We start from the raw sequence: 19,155 nt of genomic DNA on the forward strand, positions 1-19,155 counted from the left end.
TTTAAGGAAATATAAATGTAACTAAAAACAACAACTCAAGTGCTTCGAAAATGATTTAATTTGCAGTGCAGTTCTGCTGGTTTTATAATCTTATTATGTTTATTAATATTATGTTGTAACATTATCTAAGAGTGTACCTGTGTTCTACAAAATTGTAGAAATTGCTTTCTAGATATGGAAAAAATCAATGTTAAATAGAAATTATATGAAATTTGTGTATTTTTATTTTTTCGTACACATTTTTATATATGATTGGAAATTTAGAGCATAAAGGATACATTTTTAAAAGTGTTTTGTTATAACCCCCACTTATTTCTACGTCCAAGATAGAGTATTCTTCTCTTCAAGAGAAATCGAAACTATATTCACTCTCTCGTGCACACGTTTCTGCAGCAGTTTCGCAAAACTTGACCAACGAACAACCGTTTGTTTATGTGTTTTTCCTGCCATGGCAGCTTCTCCGAATGCTGGTTTGTTTTGGTACTCAAAACCGCTCAGAGCGCGTCTGATCTGGCGAGCCCGCGCTCTCCAAAAACGCACGAGACCTTTGGCTATGCTCGCACAGTCGTAGTAGAGCACTTTCCCATGCTGTCTGCGGTTGTCTGTCTATACCTTTAACCACTATAGTTTCTCTTTCACTTTTCATTATTCGGTTTAGTATGTCAGCAGCAGCAGTATAGTGTCGTTGTCGTCGTCGTAATGGGTGCAAGAACAAGTTTAATAACAATTTAATCGACGCCATTGCCAGGCTTCAAAACACACCCGCAATGTGAATCTGGTGAATGCCAACGGGGCAACAAAACCAGTCTGTATTGTGCAACATGTGGAATTGATTACGGAATCTCGCGTGAACCAAGAAACGACGCGTCAACATATGGCAAATTAAGAAGGGGGGTTTCCCAGTAGACTCGTGAGTCCGTCTAAACAAAACCCATATCAAAAGTGACCCTCGAAAAAAAAAATGGGTCTAATAGTTAAACTGTTACGTAACGCGAAAATACCGCGCTGGTCAACGTTGGTGCCGGTGCTGTTCTATCTAGCGTTCATCAGCTGCGTCCTGATGCTGGCATTTCCGGCATCCAGTCCGACGATCCCGGCGGAGGCAGCTGCTAGGAAAGCAAACCATGGCACAGGCGACGACATTGGTCTGCTGGACACCGACGGGATATACAATGTGGACGAGAGTGCGACCCAGGAGCTGACTGATGCGTTCAATAAGTAAGCTTTATTCGTAACAATAACCAGGGCATTCAGAGCTGTTTGCTTATCGTAAAAATAGTAAATGGTTCAATTTTGGTACAAAAATGCAGGAAATACTTTACTTTGACCCACGAACATCGAAAACGGTGCTAAAATGATAGATTTTTTTTTTCATAAAATGTTGTGTTTGGAAATTTTTACGGGTTTTCGAAAATTGGTCTTATTTATTTCCCAAAAAATGGCCCACTTTTGTTTACATTTCGCACTTTAACTTTGCTTGTGCTTAACCAAATTTGAAGAAATTTGGGGAGATGTTTGTATACATTCTACATGAATACATAAAGCACAATGAAAAGTTGTGCCAGTTCCGAGATATTAGAGTTCAAAGTATTAGTGATCTAGAGTAACCATGGGCAGGAGAGGGTAAACGGTTTTTTAAACTGTCAGAATATTCTTCGGCACCTTTTAAAAATCGTTATTTTTTCTGCGTTTTGACTTAAACGGTAATGTTCAAACATAATCGCAAATATTATTGATTTTCCTACAAAGAAACATAATGGGACGCTAAAATTCACAATTGGAACTGTTAAAGTTTATACAATTTATTTTTTCTAACTAATTCTCTTCTATACACTGATAAAAACCAATTCTCGAAATCGTGAATTAAATTCACGAATGCGAGAACCACGAAGGAATACATTCACGTTTATGGTGCAAATGCACCATACTCATGAATAAATTCCTTCGTGGTTCTCACATTCGGGAACTTAATTCACGATTACGAGAATTGATTTTTTTCTGTGTATATTGTTACAAATCGTCTTTTGTGTTTTCTTTTGACAACGAACATTCAGTACTTTGTGAGAAAAACTATTTTTAAAGTTTGATAGTGAGTACTTTTGGAACTATGAATGATTAAGCCAAACATTTTAAAGCAACCGATTCGTATACTATCTCCACGGTATGGCAGAAGAAAAATATAATAAAACGAGATGATTCATAGAAGATTTCAACGTAGTAAGTTGTGTGTCACCTTGCTAACTAGGAATATGTTCGATTCCAAATATTCTATAGGTGAAAATTTAGTTTTTCAGAAAAAAATGTGTTTTGAACTGCTTTTGAGAACTCGAGTTGTGGAATCAATATGGCGGAAATTAAGAAAGTTTAATGTTTAATCATCCAAATCACAAAAAATCTTTTATTTTAGACCAATCATTATTAAGTGATGGCAATAGTTTTCACATAGCAAAAAAAAACCTATACGCAAAAAAATGTGTACGGATTTTTAAAAGTTCTCAGAACAAGTTCTGGTGTAATTCCCCTTGTTGGGCACACCCATAGGGACTCTCACGCCAAATATTAGCTCATTTGGCTAAAAACTGACTTGTTTCAAGCGAGTTCAAGTTTACACGGGAATTGCTATGTAAAATTTAATTTTTTGAGCAATCGCACAGGTCTGAAGAAAACACATAGCATCTTCTAGTATGGCCAGGAGTGAGCGGAATCGCCTGGGGATCAACTTTTCTGAAGAGATCAGGTCGATTCGTTCAACCCTGATCAAACTCAACAGCAATACATCCGGGGTCGTCGGAATCAACGGGATTCCCCTGAAAAGCATCAAATTTTGGGGACGCCATATGTCAAACAGCTGCCACGTGGGCTAGCGTCGCCTATAAAAATGCCTTTTTATTATATTTTGTGCTGTAGAATTATAATTAAGTGTGATCCTGATACTATCTATCTAAGTATATATATAAAAACGACGGTTTTGTTCGAACGCGAATCAGTTCAATATGGAGCGTCGGATCGAGGTGCTCTTTGTTGCGTTGGGTTCGTATAAGTCCCAGCAAGGTTCTTACGCCTAAAAGTGGCAACATTGGCCACTCTGGAACCGAATCCGGAAGATCTGCAGATTGTATGGGAAAAGTTGCGTAAAATCAAATTTTGATCATAGGAGGCTGAATAAAGAAAACAGCTAAAAACGTCAACAAACAAAAAAAGGAAAAGACGAAGTTTTTCGGGTAAGGCTTGTTTAGTAAAAAAAAGTAAACCTCCAAATAGAAAAAAAAACTGTTATGGTGAAATTTGGCAATCACATGACAATACCACAAAAATATGGGGAAGGGCCTACTACATGAAGGTTTATTAACAGTCAAGACCCGAAGAAAAAAATTTCCCTGTACAACCCGAAGCCTGCAAAATGCGTTACAGAAAATTTTCGCAGGCTTGGGAAATATGCAAAATAGCACCAAACTTCAATGTTTTATAGTGTTTTGGAATCGTCAGAATGTCTACTTTAAGGAAAAAATATGCAAATTAGTGGATTTTTGGGCGGGGCTCGGGGGGGAGGGGGTGAACGAAAAAATATCCGAGCAAAATGCGTTACAGTAAATTTGTAAAATTTATATCTTATGCAAAACATGACCAAAACTCAAAGTTTTATAGTGCTTTGGAAAGGTCTTCACCTGAACTTTATGTTAAAAATATAAAAAGACTATGTTTTCCAAAAAGTTATACTAAAAAAGTTAAGTAAACATTTATTGTTCTATATACTAACATCAGTAAGAGAATAAAAACATGACTTTTCATTAGAAACATAATCATGCGACATATCTAACTTCTCAAAATTTCATGAATAGTCAATCTGCAACAAAATTGAACCAATTCAGCTAAACCGATTCATCCAACCGGTTCAATAGTTGTACCGGTTGAAAATTTCTGGCACAAAATGTATCATGCGTCATGTCTAACTCTTTCTAATTGCCTGAAAAGGCATTCTGTAACAAAATTGAACCGATTCAGCAGCACCGGTTCATCCAACCGGTTCGATAGTTGTACCGGTTGAACATTTCTGGCACAAAATGTATCATGCGACATATCTAACTTCTCAAAATTTCATGAATAGTCAATCTGCAACAAAATTGAACCGATTCAGCTGAATCAGTTCACTCAACCGGTTCAATAAATGTACCGGTTGAACATTTCTGGCACAAAATGTATCATGCAACATGTCTAACTCTTTCAAATTGCCTGAAAAATCATTCTGTAAAAAAATTTGATCCGATTCAGCTGAACCGGTTCATCCAACCGGTTCGATAGTTGTACCGGTTGAACATTTCTGGCACAAAATGTATCATGCGACATATCTAATTCTTTCAAATTGCCTGAAAAGGCATTCTGCAGCAAAATTGAACCGTTGCTCTCCTGGTTCATCCAACCGGTTCAATAATTGCACCGGTTGAAAATATCTTGCAAAAAAGTATCATGCGACATATCAAACTGTTTGAATTGCCTGAATAGTAATTCAGTATCAAAACTGAACCGAGTCAGTCAACTGAACGGGTTTAATTGTTGTAGAATAAACATATCCAAAATGCCTGAACAATAATTTTTCATCAAGATCTACCCAATTCCTGTCAAATTTCTCGAAATCTATTAGGCTGGTAAAAATCAAAGGTTAAAATTTCCAGTATTTTCTTATATACTTTCAAAATAGTCCAGACTCGATTATCCGAAGGCCTCGAAAAAACACTTCGAATAATCGAATTACGAAAAACATTTTTTTTTTGTCTTATTTTTTATGGTCTAGCTTAAATTCATAAACAACAAATAAGCAAGTAGCTAAAATAATCTAGATTTTTCAATTCCAAGACATATTAAAAAATGCATTTTTTTTTTATTTAAAAGGCAATAACATATTCAAATTTGACTAATATGCTGTTTCAGACTCGAATTTGATGCCTGAAATATGAAAATAAAAAAATACGGAAAAAATTGATTCGATTATTCGAAGTCCCATACAAACCTTCGGATAATCGAGTCTGGACTGTATACCCCTTAGGGACCATCCATAAACCACGCGGACACTTATTTGGAAATCTCAAAATCCCCCCACCCCTTCGTGGAAAATCCCTATACACCCCAACCCTCCACCCTCTTTAAGTGTCCATGTGGTTATATTGTCAAGTACATAAGCCGATATTTTTTTATCGCTGTGCTAATAACTCATGAGGATCAACTCCGATTTTCTTGCACCCTTCGACAAAATTTTTAGGGAATTGAATTTATTACACGAATTTATCACTTTGACAGTTGTGGACGAGACCAGCGCCATCTGGATTTAAAGAATTTAAAAGATTTGAAGAATTTAAAGAATTTTTAGAATTTTAAGAATTTATAAAACTTATAGAAATTTAAGAATTTAAAGAATTTAAAGAATTTAAAGAATTTAAAGAATTTAAAGAATTTAAAGAATTTAAAGAATTTAAAGAATTTAAAGAATTTAAAGAATTTAAAGAATTTAAAGATTTTAAAGAATTTGAAGAATTTAGAGAATTTAAAGAATTTAAAGAATTTTAAGAATTTCAAGAATTTAAAGAATTTAAATAATTTAAAGAATTTAAAGAATTTAAAGAATTTAAAGAATTTAAAGAATTTAAAGAATTTAAAGAATTTAAAGAATTTAAAGAATTTAAAGAATTTAAAGAATTTAAAGAATTTAAAGAATTTAAAGAATTTAAAGAATTTAAAGAATTTAAAGAATTTAAAGAATTTAAAGAATTTAAAGAATTTAAAGAATTTAAAGAATTTAAAGAATTTAAAGAATTTAAAGAATTTAAAGAATTTAAAGAATTTAAAGAATTTAAAGAATTTAAAGAATTTAAAGAATTTAAAGAATTTAAAGAATTTAAAGAATTTAAAGAATTTAAAGAATTTAAAGAATTTAAAGAATTTAAAGAATTTAAAGAATTTAAATAATTTTAAGAATTTTAAGAATTTTAAGAATTTTAAGAATTTTAAGAATTTTAAGAATTTTAAGAATTTTAAGAATTTTAAGAATTTTAAGAATTTTAAGAATTTTAAGAATTTTAAGAATTTTAAGAATTTTAAAAATTTTAAGAATTTTAAGAATTTTAAGAATTTTAAGAATTTTAAGAATTTTAAGAATTTTAAGAATTTTAAGAATTTTAAGAATTTTAAGAATTTTAAGAATTTTAAGAATTTTAAGAATTTTAAGAATTTTAAGAATTTTAAGAAATTTAAGAATTTTAAGAATTTTAAGAATTTTAAGAATTTTAAGAATTTTAAGAATTTTAAGAATTTAAAGAATTTAAAGAATTTAAAGAATTTAAAGAATTTAAAGAATTTAAAGAATTTAAAGAATTTAAAGAATTTAAAGAATTTAAAGAATTTAAAGAATTTAATGAATTTAAAGAATTTAAAGAATTTAAAGAATTTAAAGAATTTAAAGAATTTAAAGAATTTAAAGAATTTAAAGAATTTAAAGAATTTAAAGAATTTAAAGAATTTAAAGTATTTAAAGAATTTAAAGAATTTAAAGAATTTAAAGAATTTAAAGAATTTAAAGAATTTAAAGAATTTAAAGAATTTAAAGAATTTAAAGAATTTAAATAATTTAAAGAATTTAAAGAATTTAAAGAATTTAAAGAATTTAAAGAATTTAAAGAATTTAAAGAATTTAAAGAATTTAAAGAATTTAAAGAATTTAAAGAATTTAAAGAATTTAAAGAATTTAAAGAATTTAAAGAATTTAAAGAATTTAAAGAATTTAAAGAATTTTAAGAATTTAAAGAATTTAAAGAATTTAAAGAAATGAAAGAATTTAAAAAAATGAAAGAATTTAGAGAATAGAAAAAATTTAAAAAAATTAAAGAATTTAAGGAAGCATAACTTTTCAACCGGTTAGATGAACTGGTTCAGCTGAATTGGTTCAATTTTGTTACAGAATGAATTTTCAGGCAATTTGAAAGAGTTAGATATGTCGCATGATACATTTTGTGCTAGAAATTTTCAACCAGTACAACATGTTTTTATTCTCTTACTGATGTTAGTATATAGAACAATAAATCTTTACTTAACTTTTTTAGTAAAACTTTTTGGAAAATCTAGTCTTTTTATATTTTTAACATAAAGTTCAGGTGAAGACCTTTCCAAAGCACTATAAAACATTGAGTTTTGGTCATGTTTTGCATAAGATATAAATTTTACAAATTTACTGTAACGCATTTTGCTCGGATATTTTTTCGTTCACCCCCTCCCCCCCGAGCCCCGCCCAAAAATCCACTAATTTGCATATTTTTTCCTTAAAGTAGACATTCTGACGATTCCAAAACACTATAAAACATTGAAGTTTGGTGCTATTTTGTATATTTCCCAAGCCTGCGAAAATTTACTGTAACGCATTTTGCAGGCTTCGGGTTTTGACTGTTAAGTAAGTTTAAAAAAGGCTTGATATTTTTTAAAGTTTCATGAAATGTTTTTTTTTTATTTTGAAATGTTTTTGTGTCCTTAAACATGTTTTAGAAGTAAGAAATGCATATATTTTGCAATTTGTGTACCTTAAATTCTATAATCTTTTTCCTGATCTTTCAGGGCAGACACCAACGGCGACAAGCGCCTCAACGTGCAGGAACTTGCCAAATATATCAACTTTAAGATACGGGACCACATCGATACCGCCATCCGGTCCAATCCGACGACGTTCGTGGAAATTGACCTCAAACCACGGGATGGTTTAATCAGCTGGGACGAGTATCAAACATATTCCTTGCGCGAGCGAGGCCTCGACGATTCGTACAAGAAGAAAAAGGCCTTCGACACGTTGGACCGAAAGGTAAAGGAATCCATTGCCAGGGACAAAGCACTGTGGATGGAAGCGGCCAGAACAGATCCGATGAGCTTGACGTTGGACGAGTTTCTCGCGTTCCGGCATCCGGAATCGAGCACGGCTAATCTGCTCAACTTGGTGAGCGAGATTCTGATGCAGTTTGACTCCGACGGAGACGATAAACTTACGATGGCTGAGTTTTCCGACGTGTTGCCCAACGGAGTGGCGGACATCAGCAGCAAGAAGATCATTCTGTCGCAAAGTGAACGCGAACGGAAGGCTGAGTTCAAGAAGATTATCGACAAGAACAAGGACGGCAAAGCCGATCGGGGAGAACTCTTGGCGTATGTGGATCCCCGTCATCCCCGGTATGCCATCCAGGAAGCCTCGACACTGTTCAGTTTGGCGGACAAGAACACCGATCGATTGCTTACCCTACCAGAGGTGAGTCAGGTTTACGCAAAAAAAAAAGTGGAAAGTTGTTTAAATTGTATCCTTTTTCATTGCAGATAATCGCAAAATCGTCAATTTTTATCTCATCAAAGATGGTCAACACAGCGGAAAGCTTTCACGATGAGTTCTGAACAGCACCAGCAAGAAATTGGAATGTGATATTCTGTTTATGTTTAGGATTGTGAATAGCACTAAAGTGTGCTGCAAAAATAACTGTGAATTGCATATTAATAAGTAGATATTAGCACGGCGTGTATTCTAGTAGACAATATGATAAATAAAACACATGACATAGATTACGCTTTAATTTGGCGTTTATTTTCAGCCGGCAGAAGTTTTACCATAAACATAAACTTTTAGTACGCATTTATAAAAAATTGCTGATATCAAAGCATCCGGAAATGTTCTGAAATTTAACTGACTGGCACTGATAAAGATTTTTTTGCAATTCCGTCGTGAAACTACTTACTTTTCCTGTCATTCTTGAACGACGAAATAGCCTACTTTTTTGTACCAAAAATAACAGAATCGAATAGCAACACTTTTCAAAATAAATGCTGAAAAGTTCTACTTTTCAGCACTCAAATGGGTGCTGAAAAGTTGAACTTTTCAGAACTTGTTTCGAAAAGTAACACTTTTCAACATTTTTTTGATTGAAACGATTTATTGACAAAATACATGAAAATTTGACATAAAATTTCACTCAGTGTGTGTTTTTTGGAATTGCAAAAAATGTTGTATGGAACTCGTTGCAAAACATGATTTTTTCAGCACTCTTCGTATTTATCCAACTCGGTGAACCTCGTTGGATAAATGTACGACTCGTGCTGAAAAAATCCTCTTTTTGCAACTTGTTGCATAAACTACTATTTTGCAATTCCGTCGTGAAACTACTTACTTTTCCTGACATTCTTGAACGACGAAATAGCCTACTTTTCTGTACCAAAAATAACAGAATCGAATAGCAACACTTTTCAAAATAAATGCTGAAAAGTTCTACTTTTCAGCACTCAAATTGGTGCTGAAAAGTTGAACTTTTCAGCACTTGTTTTGAAAAGTAACACTTTTCAACATTTTTGATTTAAACGATTTATTGACAAAATACATAAAAATTTGACTTAAAATTTCACTCATGTGTGTTTTTTGGAATTGCAAAAATTTTTGAAAATATTTCAAAACCCAGCATTTTTTTTAAAGTTAACTTATTTATAATTTAACGTCAAATTTCGTAGTAACAGTTCAATAGGGCGAATCTGCGATTGCAAACAAGCAGTCTATCCCTTTTGCGCAAGTGACAGTTCACGTAAAGTAGGAGGGGGATAGACTGCTTGTTTACAAACGTAGATTCACGTCGTCGGATTCACCCTACTGGACTATTACTACGGAATTATTTATTCGACGTCAAAACAAACGCCCTTCTTGCCTCTCTTTTCAAAATACGATTTCTTAAAACTTCAAAATTAGAAGGTTTCACGCCAACCCGATTTAGAGGATAGGATTTTGACAGCTTGCGTGCACTACGTGTGCGCTTTGGTGCACACGAGCTGTCAAATGACGTCACGACTAAAAAACCTAATAAGGTTTTCTAGTCAGAAATTTACCAACACATTCAAAGTATGTTTACATTACAGCTGGACGATTGTTTGCATCAGGTTTCCTATCTCAAAAGTTTTTTGTCAGGTGACTTCTAGCTGGTTTTTTTTGACTGATCGCCCGATATGTCAGCCAACATACTTCGCAGGGCTGTGACAGCTCGAGCTCGATCATAGAGATATCCACACGCGAGAGTGTGTTAGTTTGTAACAAAATTTACACGCAGACATAGGCAAATCGAGTAGAATGATTCGTCTGTCAAAATCAGCTGTGTCCTTTGTTCTACCACGAGCACGTGGTAAACAGCTGGTTTTTACAGACGATTGATCTACTCGATTTGCCTATGTCTGCGTAAAAAAAAGTGTAAACAAAATCAGCTGCTTGGAATTCAGCCAATCACAATCGTTCAAAACCAAAACAATACTTCAAATACAAATACTAACACAGAATGATGGTGTGCGTGAGAGAAACCGTGGAGATCTCTATTGTTTGCATCAGGACACTGTGACGAGAAGTTCGTCATTTTTGGGTTAAAATATATTTTTTTTGACAAAGAACTTTGTCCTAAGGGCACTGTCTACGAGTGTCAATCCAAAATTTCGCGAAGCGAAAGTGTAACGATTTCTGTAATTGTTTGAACGCTTATATCTTCCACCCAATTCAAGCAATCTGCATGCTTTATCCACCAAACGAAAGGGGAAGTCTTAAATTGCAAGTAGACTACCTCACAAAGTTGATCAAACTTTGTTAAAGTATTCAAAAGTTAAGATGAAAATAAAAAATGAATGCAGGAAAAATCCCGGCTGCTGATTGGCTGAGAGCACTTTACAAATTTTGCCTTGCCTCCTGCTTTCGTGGAACTGTCACGCGAGAATGTTGCACCACTGTTGCCACATTTCATGCGAACTATTTAAGCTAGCACTTAGCCTCAGAAAATTTCAGTGCCTTCCGTGGTTTCATCAAAGACGGATCCACGGTGGTAATTTTATTGCTCACACACACACACACGCACACATTGAAAGACACAGTTTGTGCACTACATTGGGAGGAATTCTGTTCTAATGAAGATTGTTATGATGGTCACCGGACAACCAGAATGATTTGGGGCAATGGGGTTGGGACCAATCTGGTAGGATATTGGCCACACCCGGAGTGGCCAGTGCCTTGGGGAAGGTTCTACCGGGGGGACATTAATCGAACCATACGACTTGGGGCAATATTGGTATCAAAATTCATGGTTTTTGAAACTGTTAATGAAAATGGCCATTTTAACCGGATTGACCACACCCGGAGTGGCCAGTGCCCTCGGGAAGGTTCTACCGGGGGGACATTAATCGAACCATACGACTTGGGGCAATATTGGTATCAAAATTCATGGTTTTTGAAACTGTTAATGAAAATGGCCATTTTAACCGGATTGACCACACCCGGAGTGGCCAGTGCCCTCGGGAAGGTTCTACCGGGGGACATTAATCGAACCATACGACTTGGGGCAATATGGGTATCAAAATTCATGGTTTTTGAAACTGGTAATGAAAATTGCCATTTTGACCGGATTTGCCACACCCGGAGTGGCCACACCCGGAGTGGCCAGTGCCCTCGGGAAGGTTCTACCGGGGGGACATTAATCGAACCATAAGACTTGGGGCAATATTGGTATCAAAATTCATGGTTTTTGAAACTGTTAATGAAAATGGCCATTTTAACCGGATTGACCACACCCGGAGTGGCCAGTGCCCTGGGGAAGGTTCTACCAGGGGGACATTAATCGAACCATGCGACTTGATGCAATATGGGTATCAATCAGCATACCCATATTACCCCTAGTCGTATAGTTCGGTAAATGTCCCCCCGGTAGGACCTTCCTCCAAGGCAATGGCCACTCCTGTTGAGGCCAATCCGGTCAAAATGGTCATTTTCATTTCAAGTTTCAAAAATCATGATTTTTGATATCCATATTGCCCCAAGTCGTATGGTTCGATTAATGTCCCTCCGGTAGAACCTTTCCCAGGGCACTGGCCACTACGGGTGTGGCCAATCCGGTCAAACTGGCCATGTTCATTACCAGTTTCAAAAACCATGAATTTTGATACCCATATTGCCCCAAGTCGTATGGTTCGATTAATGCCCCCCCTGTAGAACCTTCCGCAGGGCACTGGCCACTCCGGGTGTGGGTCCTGTCAAAATGGCCATTTTCATTACCAGTATCAAAAACCATGAATTTTGATACCCATATTGCCCAAAGTCGCATGGTTCGATAAATGTCTTCCCGGGAGAACCTCCCTGAGGGCACCGGCCACTCCGGGTGTGACCAATCCTGCCAAAATGGCCATTTTCATTACCAGTATCAAAAATCATGAATTTTGATACCCATATTGCCCCAAGTCGCATGGTTCGATAAATGTCTTCCCGGGAGAACCTCCCTGAGGGCACCGGCCACTCCAGGTTGTGGCCAATCCTGCCAAAATGGCCATTTTCATTACCAGTATCAAAAACCATGAATTTTGATACCCATATTGCCCCAAGTCGCATGGTTCGCTAAATGTCCTCCCGGGAGAACCTTCCCTCAGGGCCATGGCCACTCCGGGTGTGGCCAATATCCTAAAAGTTTAGCCCCAACACCATTGCCCCAAATCATTCTGGTTTTCGGGTGACCGTTCATCTTCATTATAACAGAATTCCTCCCAAGTTGGTGCACAACCTGTGTCTATCAATGTGTGGATGTGTGTGTCTGAGCAATACAATTACTACCGTGGATCCGTCTTTGACGAAACCTCGTAAGGTACTGAAATTTTCTGAGACTATCTGTTAGCTTAAATAGTTCGCATGAAATGTGGCAACATGGTGCAAATTTTGCCTTTTCTCTTGCTGTCGTGGAACTTTCACGCGAGAATGTTGCACCATGGTTGCCACATTTCATGCGAACTATTTAAGCTAACAGATAGCCTCAGAAAAATTCAGTACCTTATGAGGTTTCGTCAAAGACGGATCCACGGTGGTAATTTTATTGCTCAGACACACACATCCACACATTGATAGACACAGGTTGAGCACCAACTTGGGAGGAATTCTGTTCTTATAAAGATTGTTGGACGGTCACCGGAAACCAGAATGATTTAGGGCATTGGGGTTGGGACCAATCTATTAGGATTTTGGCCACACCCGGAGTGGCCAGTGCTCTGGGGAAGGTTCTACCGGGGGGACATTTATCGAACCATGCGACTTGGGGCAATATGGGTATCAAAATTCATGGTTTTTTATACTGGTAATGAAAATGGCCATTTTGACAGGATTGGCCACAACCTGGAGTGGCCGGTGCCCTCAGGGAGGTTCTCCCAGGAAGACATTTATCGAACCATGCGACTTGGGGCAATATGGGTATCAAAATTCCGAACCATTCTTTTTTTTATCAATAGTTTCGTTTTCTGGCAATTTATTTTCACAGAGATGTCAATGATTGAAGACATTAAATTAGTATTAATTATTAAGGATTAAATAAATTGGCAAAGAATTAAAAAATATGAATAACAATAGAATGATTTTTTAGAGTTTTGTACAAAGTTCTTTGTCTTATTGGTCATGTAGAACATAACCACCTGCACCTTTTTTTCACGGGGCCTAGAAAGCCTTATACACTCAAACCCCGATGGTTTGACACCAACTGTTGTCAAACGAACGGGGTCACTTTTTAGTTTGACACCCCTTTTACACGGAGTTCACACACACTACCAAACTTTCGTCACTTAGTGTGCGTGATTGCCGTGTAAAAAGTGACAGTTCGTCACTTTTTAGTTTGACTTTGTCAAACCAACGGGGTACAAACTAAAAAGTGTCAAACGAAAAAGTGACCAACCACCGGGGGTTGAGTGTAGAGTTATCTAAGGCCGAGCTCACGCACACTAGCACACCATTTGTTTTGCTGGGTGGTACAAAATTTAACCTCAATCTTTTTCGTGTACGTACACGCAATACATGCGCACGTAGATAACTCTATTCGATTTAATCTCAAGCCTTTGCATTCCCTTCTCACTTGTGTGAGCTTTTTTTTAAACATCTTTCTTTCACGCACGGTAGTAATAATGTTGGCAAAATAAACAAACCTCAATTAGAGTGTATCATTTACCTGACATTAAATGTTTACTGAAAACGTAAACAAAAACAGTGGGCTGTTGCCAAGTCGCATAACATTTACAGTCCTAATTTAATACAAAAATATCAATATTTAAAGCTGATGGACGAACTTTAGAGATGGAAATGCGTAAAAACCAACTGAATATAGTTTCAGATTTTATAGCCGATGCCGATTCTCAAGTTAACAAATTATTAGCTAATTTTGGTTGGAAAAGGACTGAAACCGTAAGTTGATGTTCCAGATTGATGCAAGCGTACACTAGCTTTTGATTCAAAATTTCAGAATCTTAAAAGCCGACAACAAAACGAAAAGAAAGCAACCGCCCCAGATCCAGATGCATTACCTGAATCATTCTACGACGAGCATCATCCGTTTTCGGTGAAAGTTGGTGAGATTTTTTCTAATAGTGGTGTTTTCTTCTATTGAGTGATTTCATTTGTTACACATTTCTTCCAGACACAAATGTACAAGCATATCTTTTACGCGCACCTACTCTAGATTTTCCCGTTCAACGCGAAACACCCATAAACCATGAAGATCTTGTGGTGAATTACTCCTCCGTTGAAAGACTTACATTGGACCAGTACGTACTACAAAACACGCCCGCGATCGAGCCCCTCCAAGAGATACAAATAAGGTAATACTTTTAAAGCATTAAAATTAAAATTGATCAACAATGTCCTCCCAAATCGCTCACAGCTTCAAGAAGCAAAACAAGGACGCCAAAATGACTTCCCTGGCGGACATCGCAGCCTACCGGCGGAACGTGTTTCGCCGCAACCAAAAGTACCGCGTGGCGAAGAACCCACTGACGTACCAGGAGGAGGTGCGAAATCTCATCCAAATGCAAACGGAAGCTATGGTGGAATATCTTGGGCAGGTTAAGCGAGAAAAGTCGTCTCATCGAGGGGACGGTGATCGAGACAAGCGAAAGCGAGAAGATAAGCACGATGGAGAGAGATCAAGAGGGAAGAGTTTCGAAGGAAGTCATCGTAAAAGGAGCAAGTATGAGTGAATTACTTACCTGGAAAAGGTCGACGAAACAGTTTGATAAGGGCCGTGATAAGCACTACGCAGCACAAGATTTAGTTTTGGATTTTTTAAACTTTAATAAAACAATAACAACACACTAGCTGCACATTCTTCATCACTCTTTGTATTCAGCTATGCAGAGGCACGCGTTCGTTCCTCCAAAGCCGAACGAATTCTTCAATGCAATTCTTCTGCCACTGCTCGGATTCCAGTCTTGGGCCTCGTTCGGAACCAGGTTCATATCTTGCATCTCTTCGGGGATGGTTTCCAGATTGATCGTTGGTGGTAGCTTTCCCTTCAAACACGCCAGCACGGTGAACAATGCCTCGAGATTTCCGGCAGCTCCAAGCAGATGACCGTGAGCTCCCTTCGTGGAAGAAACGGCCACCCGTTCGGATGTTCCGTTGAACAATGTTCGTATCGATCGGGCCTCGATGGCGTCTCCGATTGGGGTTGAGGTGGCGTGAGCATTCACGTAGCCAATGTCCTTCGGCGAAAGATGCGCATCCTTCAGGGCTCGACTCATGGCAAGCATTGCTCCCGTTCCGTCCTCCCGAGGTGCGGTTAGATGAGAAGCATCCCCCGACAAGCCGTATCCCAGAATCTCCCCAGCAATGTCAGCTCCTCTCGCTTTGGCATGTTCCAGCTCCTCCAAAACCAAAATCGCAGAACCTTCTCCCATGACGAACCCCTCTCTGGCGGCGTCAAACGGCCGCGAAGACTTTTGTGGCTCCTCATTAAACGAAGTACTTAGCGCTCGTAGCCGACAAAATCCAGCGATTCCCAACGGACTTATGCTGGCCTCGGCCCCACCGCAAACCATCACGTCTGCATCGCCGTACCGGATAAACCGGAACGCATCCCCGATCGAATGAGCCCCGGTGGCACACGCCGTCGAAACCGAATGATTCGGACCTCGGAACCCGTACTTGATGCTCAGCTGGCCAGCGGGCATGTTGGGCAGAATTCTCGGAACAAAAAACGGACTCACCCGGTTGTAGCCTTTCTTCAAGGCTTCGTTCGTTTCGCAAACGTCCATCAGATCAATCATCCCCATCCCAATCGCAACTCCCGTCCTCTGGCACGACTCTACATCCTCCGGAGTCCATTTGGCCCCATCCAGCGCCTCTTTTGCCGCTATCAACGCCAGTGCCGTTGCTCTGGCCATCGTTTTCAACTCACTCTTCCCAAAATGATCCCCCACGTCCAACTCATCCCCACGAATTTGGCCCGCCACTCGGCACGGCAACTTCTCATACCCAGAGCCCTCCAACCGACCAATAGCGGACGTTCCCGAGAGGATGGTGGTCCACGCCTTTGCGACCGAACAACCGACCGGCGATACGACTCCGAGACCGGTTATGACGACACGACGCGCAGAGTACGAAACGGCCGACGATGAGAGCCTGCGGCACTGGGTGCGGCCAAATGCCACGCAACGGCAGCGGAGGAGAACCATGTTCCGCGCTTATCACCGGTTCTCTTGTTATCACGAATCGCGGCACGAAACCGATTTTGAATGTTTACGTTATGACCGAGGCGCATCAGGGTGTGACAAAAGGGGAAAGATGTTGTAAAAAATAAATTAAATTCGAACAAAGCACGAAAAAAAATTGTGATACCTTTGAAAATGTTGGCAACAAAGCAAATTACCAAATTATTACAAACAAAATATGAGAAAACGTGAAAAATTTAAATGAAACCAAAATTTGGCTGGATTTAATCATGAAGTAGAAAAACGTAGCCCTACGCCAACAAATGTAAACTGTTCGAACCCCTTTTTCGAACACATTTGCAGTTGTCAAAACGCGTTTTCAAAACATGTGCGTTTGTTTATAAGTTCAAATCGGCGGCGTTGGAGCTGCACGCGAGTGATTTTTAAAATTTGTTAAATTTATTGTTATCCGCGAGTCAAGTATGGGCAAAAAGAGAAAAGCAGGAGGCGCGCAGGACGAAGATGCCGAGGAGTATGACCTTCCGGCGAAGCACATGAATTCCAGCCACATTCGTTCCAACGAACGAAGGCTCATCGTCATCCTGGAAGGAGCCCAGCTCGAGTCTGTCAAGGTATTTCGTACAGCGGGACTTGTGTAGGAGATGTTTAAGGTTAAAATTTAATTACAGGTTGGACCAGTGTTCGAACTTCTCAACTGTGATGATCATCTTAATTTGCTGAAAAAGTTTAACCGCGATCCGGGCAGTTGCCGGCCAGACATCACCCACCAGTCCTTGCTTATGTTGATGGACTCGCCCCTAAATCGAGCCGGACTGCTGCAGGTGTACCTGAAAACGGAAAAGAACGTTCTGATCGAGATCAACCCACAGACGAGAATACCCCGGACGTTCAGGCGGTTCGCAGGGCTGATGGTTCAGCTGCTGCACAAGTTTAGCATAAAAGCTAGCGATTCGCCGCAGAAGTTGATGCGCGTCATCAAGAACCCGATTTCGAACCACTTGCCGGTAGGATGTCGCAAGTTTGCCATGTCCTTCAGCGCCAGTAAGGTTGAGCATCCGCGCGAGCTGGTGCCCAAGCAGGACGAACCGGTGGCCCTGGTGGTGGGGGCGTTTGCGCACGGAAGTTTGAACGTGGACTACACCGAGGGAACCTTTTCGATCAGCAACTACCCGCTGTCGGCGGCTTTGGCCTGCAGCAAACTTTGCTCAGCGTTTGAGGAAGCGTGGGGAATCATCTAAGGTAAATGGAAGCTGTATTTAAATTTAAAGCATAAAAATAAATTTATAAAAATAGTTAATGGTGTACTGATTTGTTCCTTTGAGAGCAATATACCGTCTTTTTTTTGACAAAGAACTTTGGCCTTAACTACAGTGTCAATGCGAAATTTCGCAATCCTAAGTGTAACAAAACTTTGTAAGCGCTTAAAACTTCCACCCCATTCAAGCAAGTCATTGAATAAAAATTGAATACCTCATCAGTTAATAAAATGTTGTTAAAGTACAGTCATCACTCATATTCGAATAATTTACAAATCGCCTAATGTTTGAACATAATGAATTGCTTATAACTTCATTTGATTGATGGGCTGAATGGAACGGGACACATAAGACGAATTGGGACAGCGGTTTTAGCCATGATTTCGATATGTGTGGTTGGTTTCGGTTAGAACAGATAAAGAACCACAAAAATAATACATCGGCTTTAAATTTTAAGCTTGTAACATTGCTTTTATTATACGTACTCTAAATACTGCTCTCCCCTCGGCTCTCCCTATTTAGACTGTAGTTGTTCCGGTCAACCAGGGCCCCGGCGATGGCCTGATATGAGCTACCGAACAACATGAGCAATATGGCGTCGTTTGTTTACAAACATGAGAATGTTTGTGGACGAACCGAAAAAATTACATTTTTGTAAAAAAAATCTATAACCATTGTGCAATAACATTTAGTCTTACAAAACAGACACAATTTCGTTAAATTCTAGACCACAATTTGTTTTATAATTATTTTTCAATTTAAACCACTTTTATCGCGATTCTGATCAAGATTGCACATCAAATCATCGTGCCTTAAGTGTATCTTTAGTTTTCACATCGATTCGCTGTAGATTCGTGTTTCAATTTTGAAATTTAGCATAATTTGAAATTTGTTGCAAAATTCTCTACTTCAGCCATGTGCAACAATTTCCACATCACCCATGCGGGAAACCGATAATGGGGTAATTCATGCGTTCCAAACTGTCAAAATTCCAAATCGTCATTGCCAATCTTCGGTTCGCTGCTTTTGCTCGTGTTTGAAGTTTCGGGCCGAGACTCTGCGGTCAACCGACCCCACTCTCCCCTTTGATGATGAACACCCCTGGACAGGTTGACAGTTCGTTGGCGCGTGATTGAGCGCGCGCTAAAAAGTGTAAACAATGAGTCTTTTGGAAACACGCTACGTGATCGGACGAATAAAGGAAGGAGTTTTTAGTTTTAATCCGTCGTGTTTCATTTCCGGCCGTCCAACCGGTCCTCACTCGTACATTTGGTCCTTCGAACCGGATAGTTTTGGAACCAGTGAACATGGATAAACTGGAACGGGTTCGAAACGCGCAACTTGCGCTGGTGAAACGGGAGCTGCTGGCAGCCGAAGTGCTTGGCGAACGGATTCGTCCCAGATT

The 19,155-nt window shown here is 38.6% G+C and overlaps 3 protein-coding genes across 3 annotated transcripts in view; 2 read left to right on the forward strand and 1 right to left on the reverse strand.

The window, feature by feature from the left end:
- The window catches only part of LOC120422046 (3-oxoacyl-[acyl-carrier-protein] synthase, mitochondrial), a 147,648-nt gene extending 131,047 nt beyond the window's left edge, over window positions 1-16,601 (reverse strand). Inside the window, exon 1 of the mRNA XM_039585377.2 lies at window positions 15,031-16,601. Within this exon, the coding sequence (XP_039441311.1) occupies window positions 15,154-16,497 (1,344 nt within the window). The 5' untranslated portion in view covers window positions 16,498-16,601 and the 3' untranslated portion in view covers window positions 15,031-15,153. The remainder of the gene's footprint in view (window positions 1-15,030) is intronic.
- On the forward strand, window positions 584-15,138 carry LOC120422084 (45 kDa calcium-binding protein). The gene is made up of 5 exons (XM_039585434.2): window positions 584-1,218; window positions 7,594-8,272; window positions 14,289-14,394; window positions 14,463-14,643; window positions 14,706-15,138. The coding sequence occupies exons 1-5, from the start codon at window positions 962-964 to the stop codon at window positions 15,019-15,021; spliced, it is 1,539 nt and encodes a 512-aa protein (XP_039441368.1). The 5' UTR covers window positions 584-961; the 3' UTR covers window positions 15,022-15,138.
- A 248-nt stretch (window positions 16,602-16,849) lies between the features above and the next one.
- On the forward strand, window positions 16,850-17,786 carry LOC120422062 (ribosomal RNA small subunit methyltransferase NEP1). Its single transcript, XM_039585402.2, has 2 exons — window positions 16,850-17,105; window positions 17,163-17,786. The coding sequence occupies exons 1-2, from the start codon at window positions 16,956-16,958 to the stop codon at window positions 17,730-17,732; spliced, it is 720 nt and encodes a 239-aa protein (XP_039441336.1). The 5' UTR covers window positions 16,850-16,955; the 3' UTR covers window positions 17,733-17,786.
- The last annotated feature ends 1,369 nt before the right edge of the window (window positions 17,787-19,155 follow it).

Source organism: Culex pipiens, chromosome 3 (assembly GCF_016801865.2).
Source record: "Culex pipiens pallens isolate TS chromosome 3, TS_CPP_V2, whole genome shotgun sequence".
Lineage (NCBI taxonomy): Eukaryota > Metazoa > Arthropoda > Insecta > Diptera > Culicidae > Culex > Culex pipiens.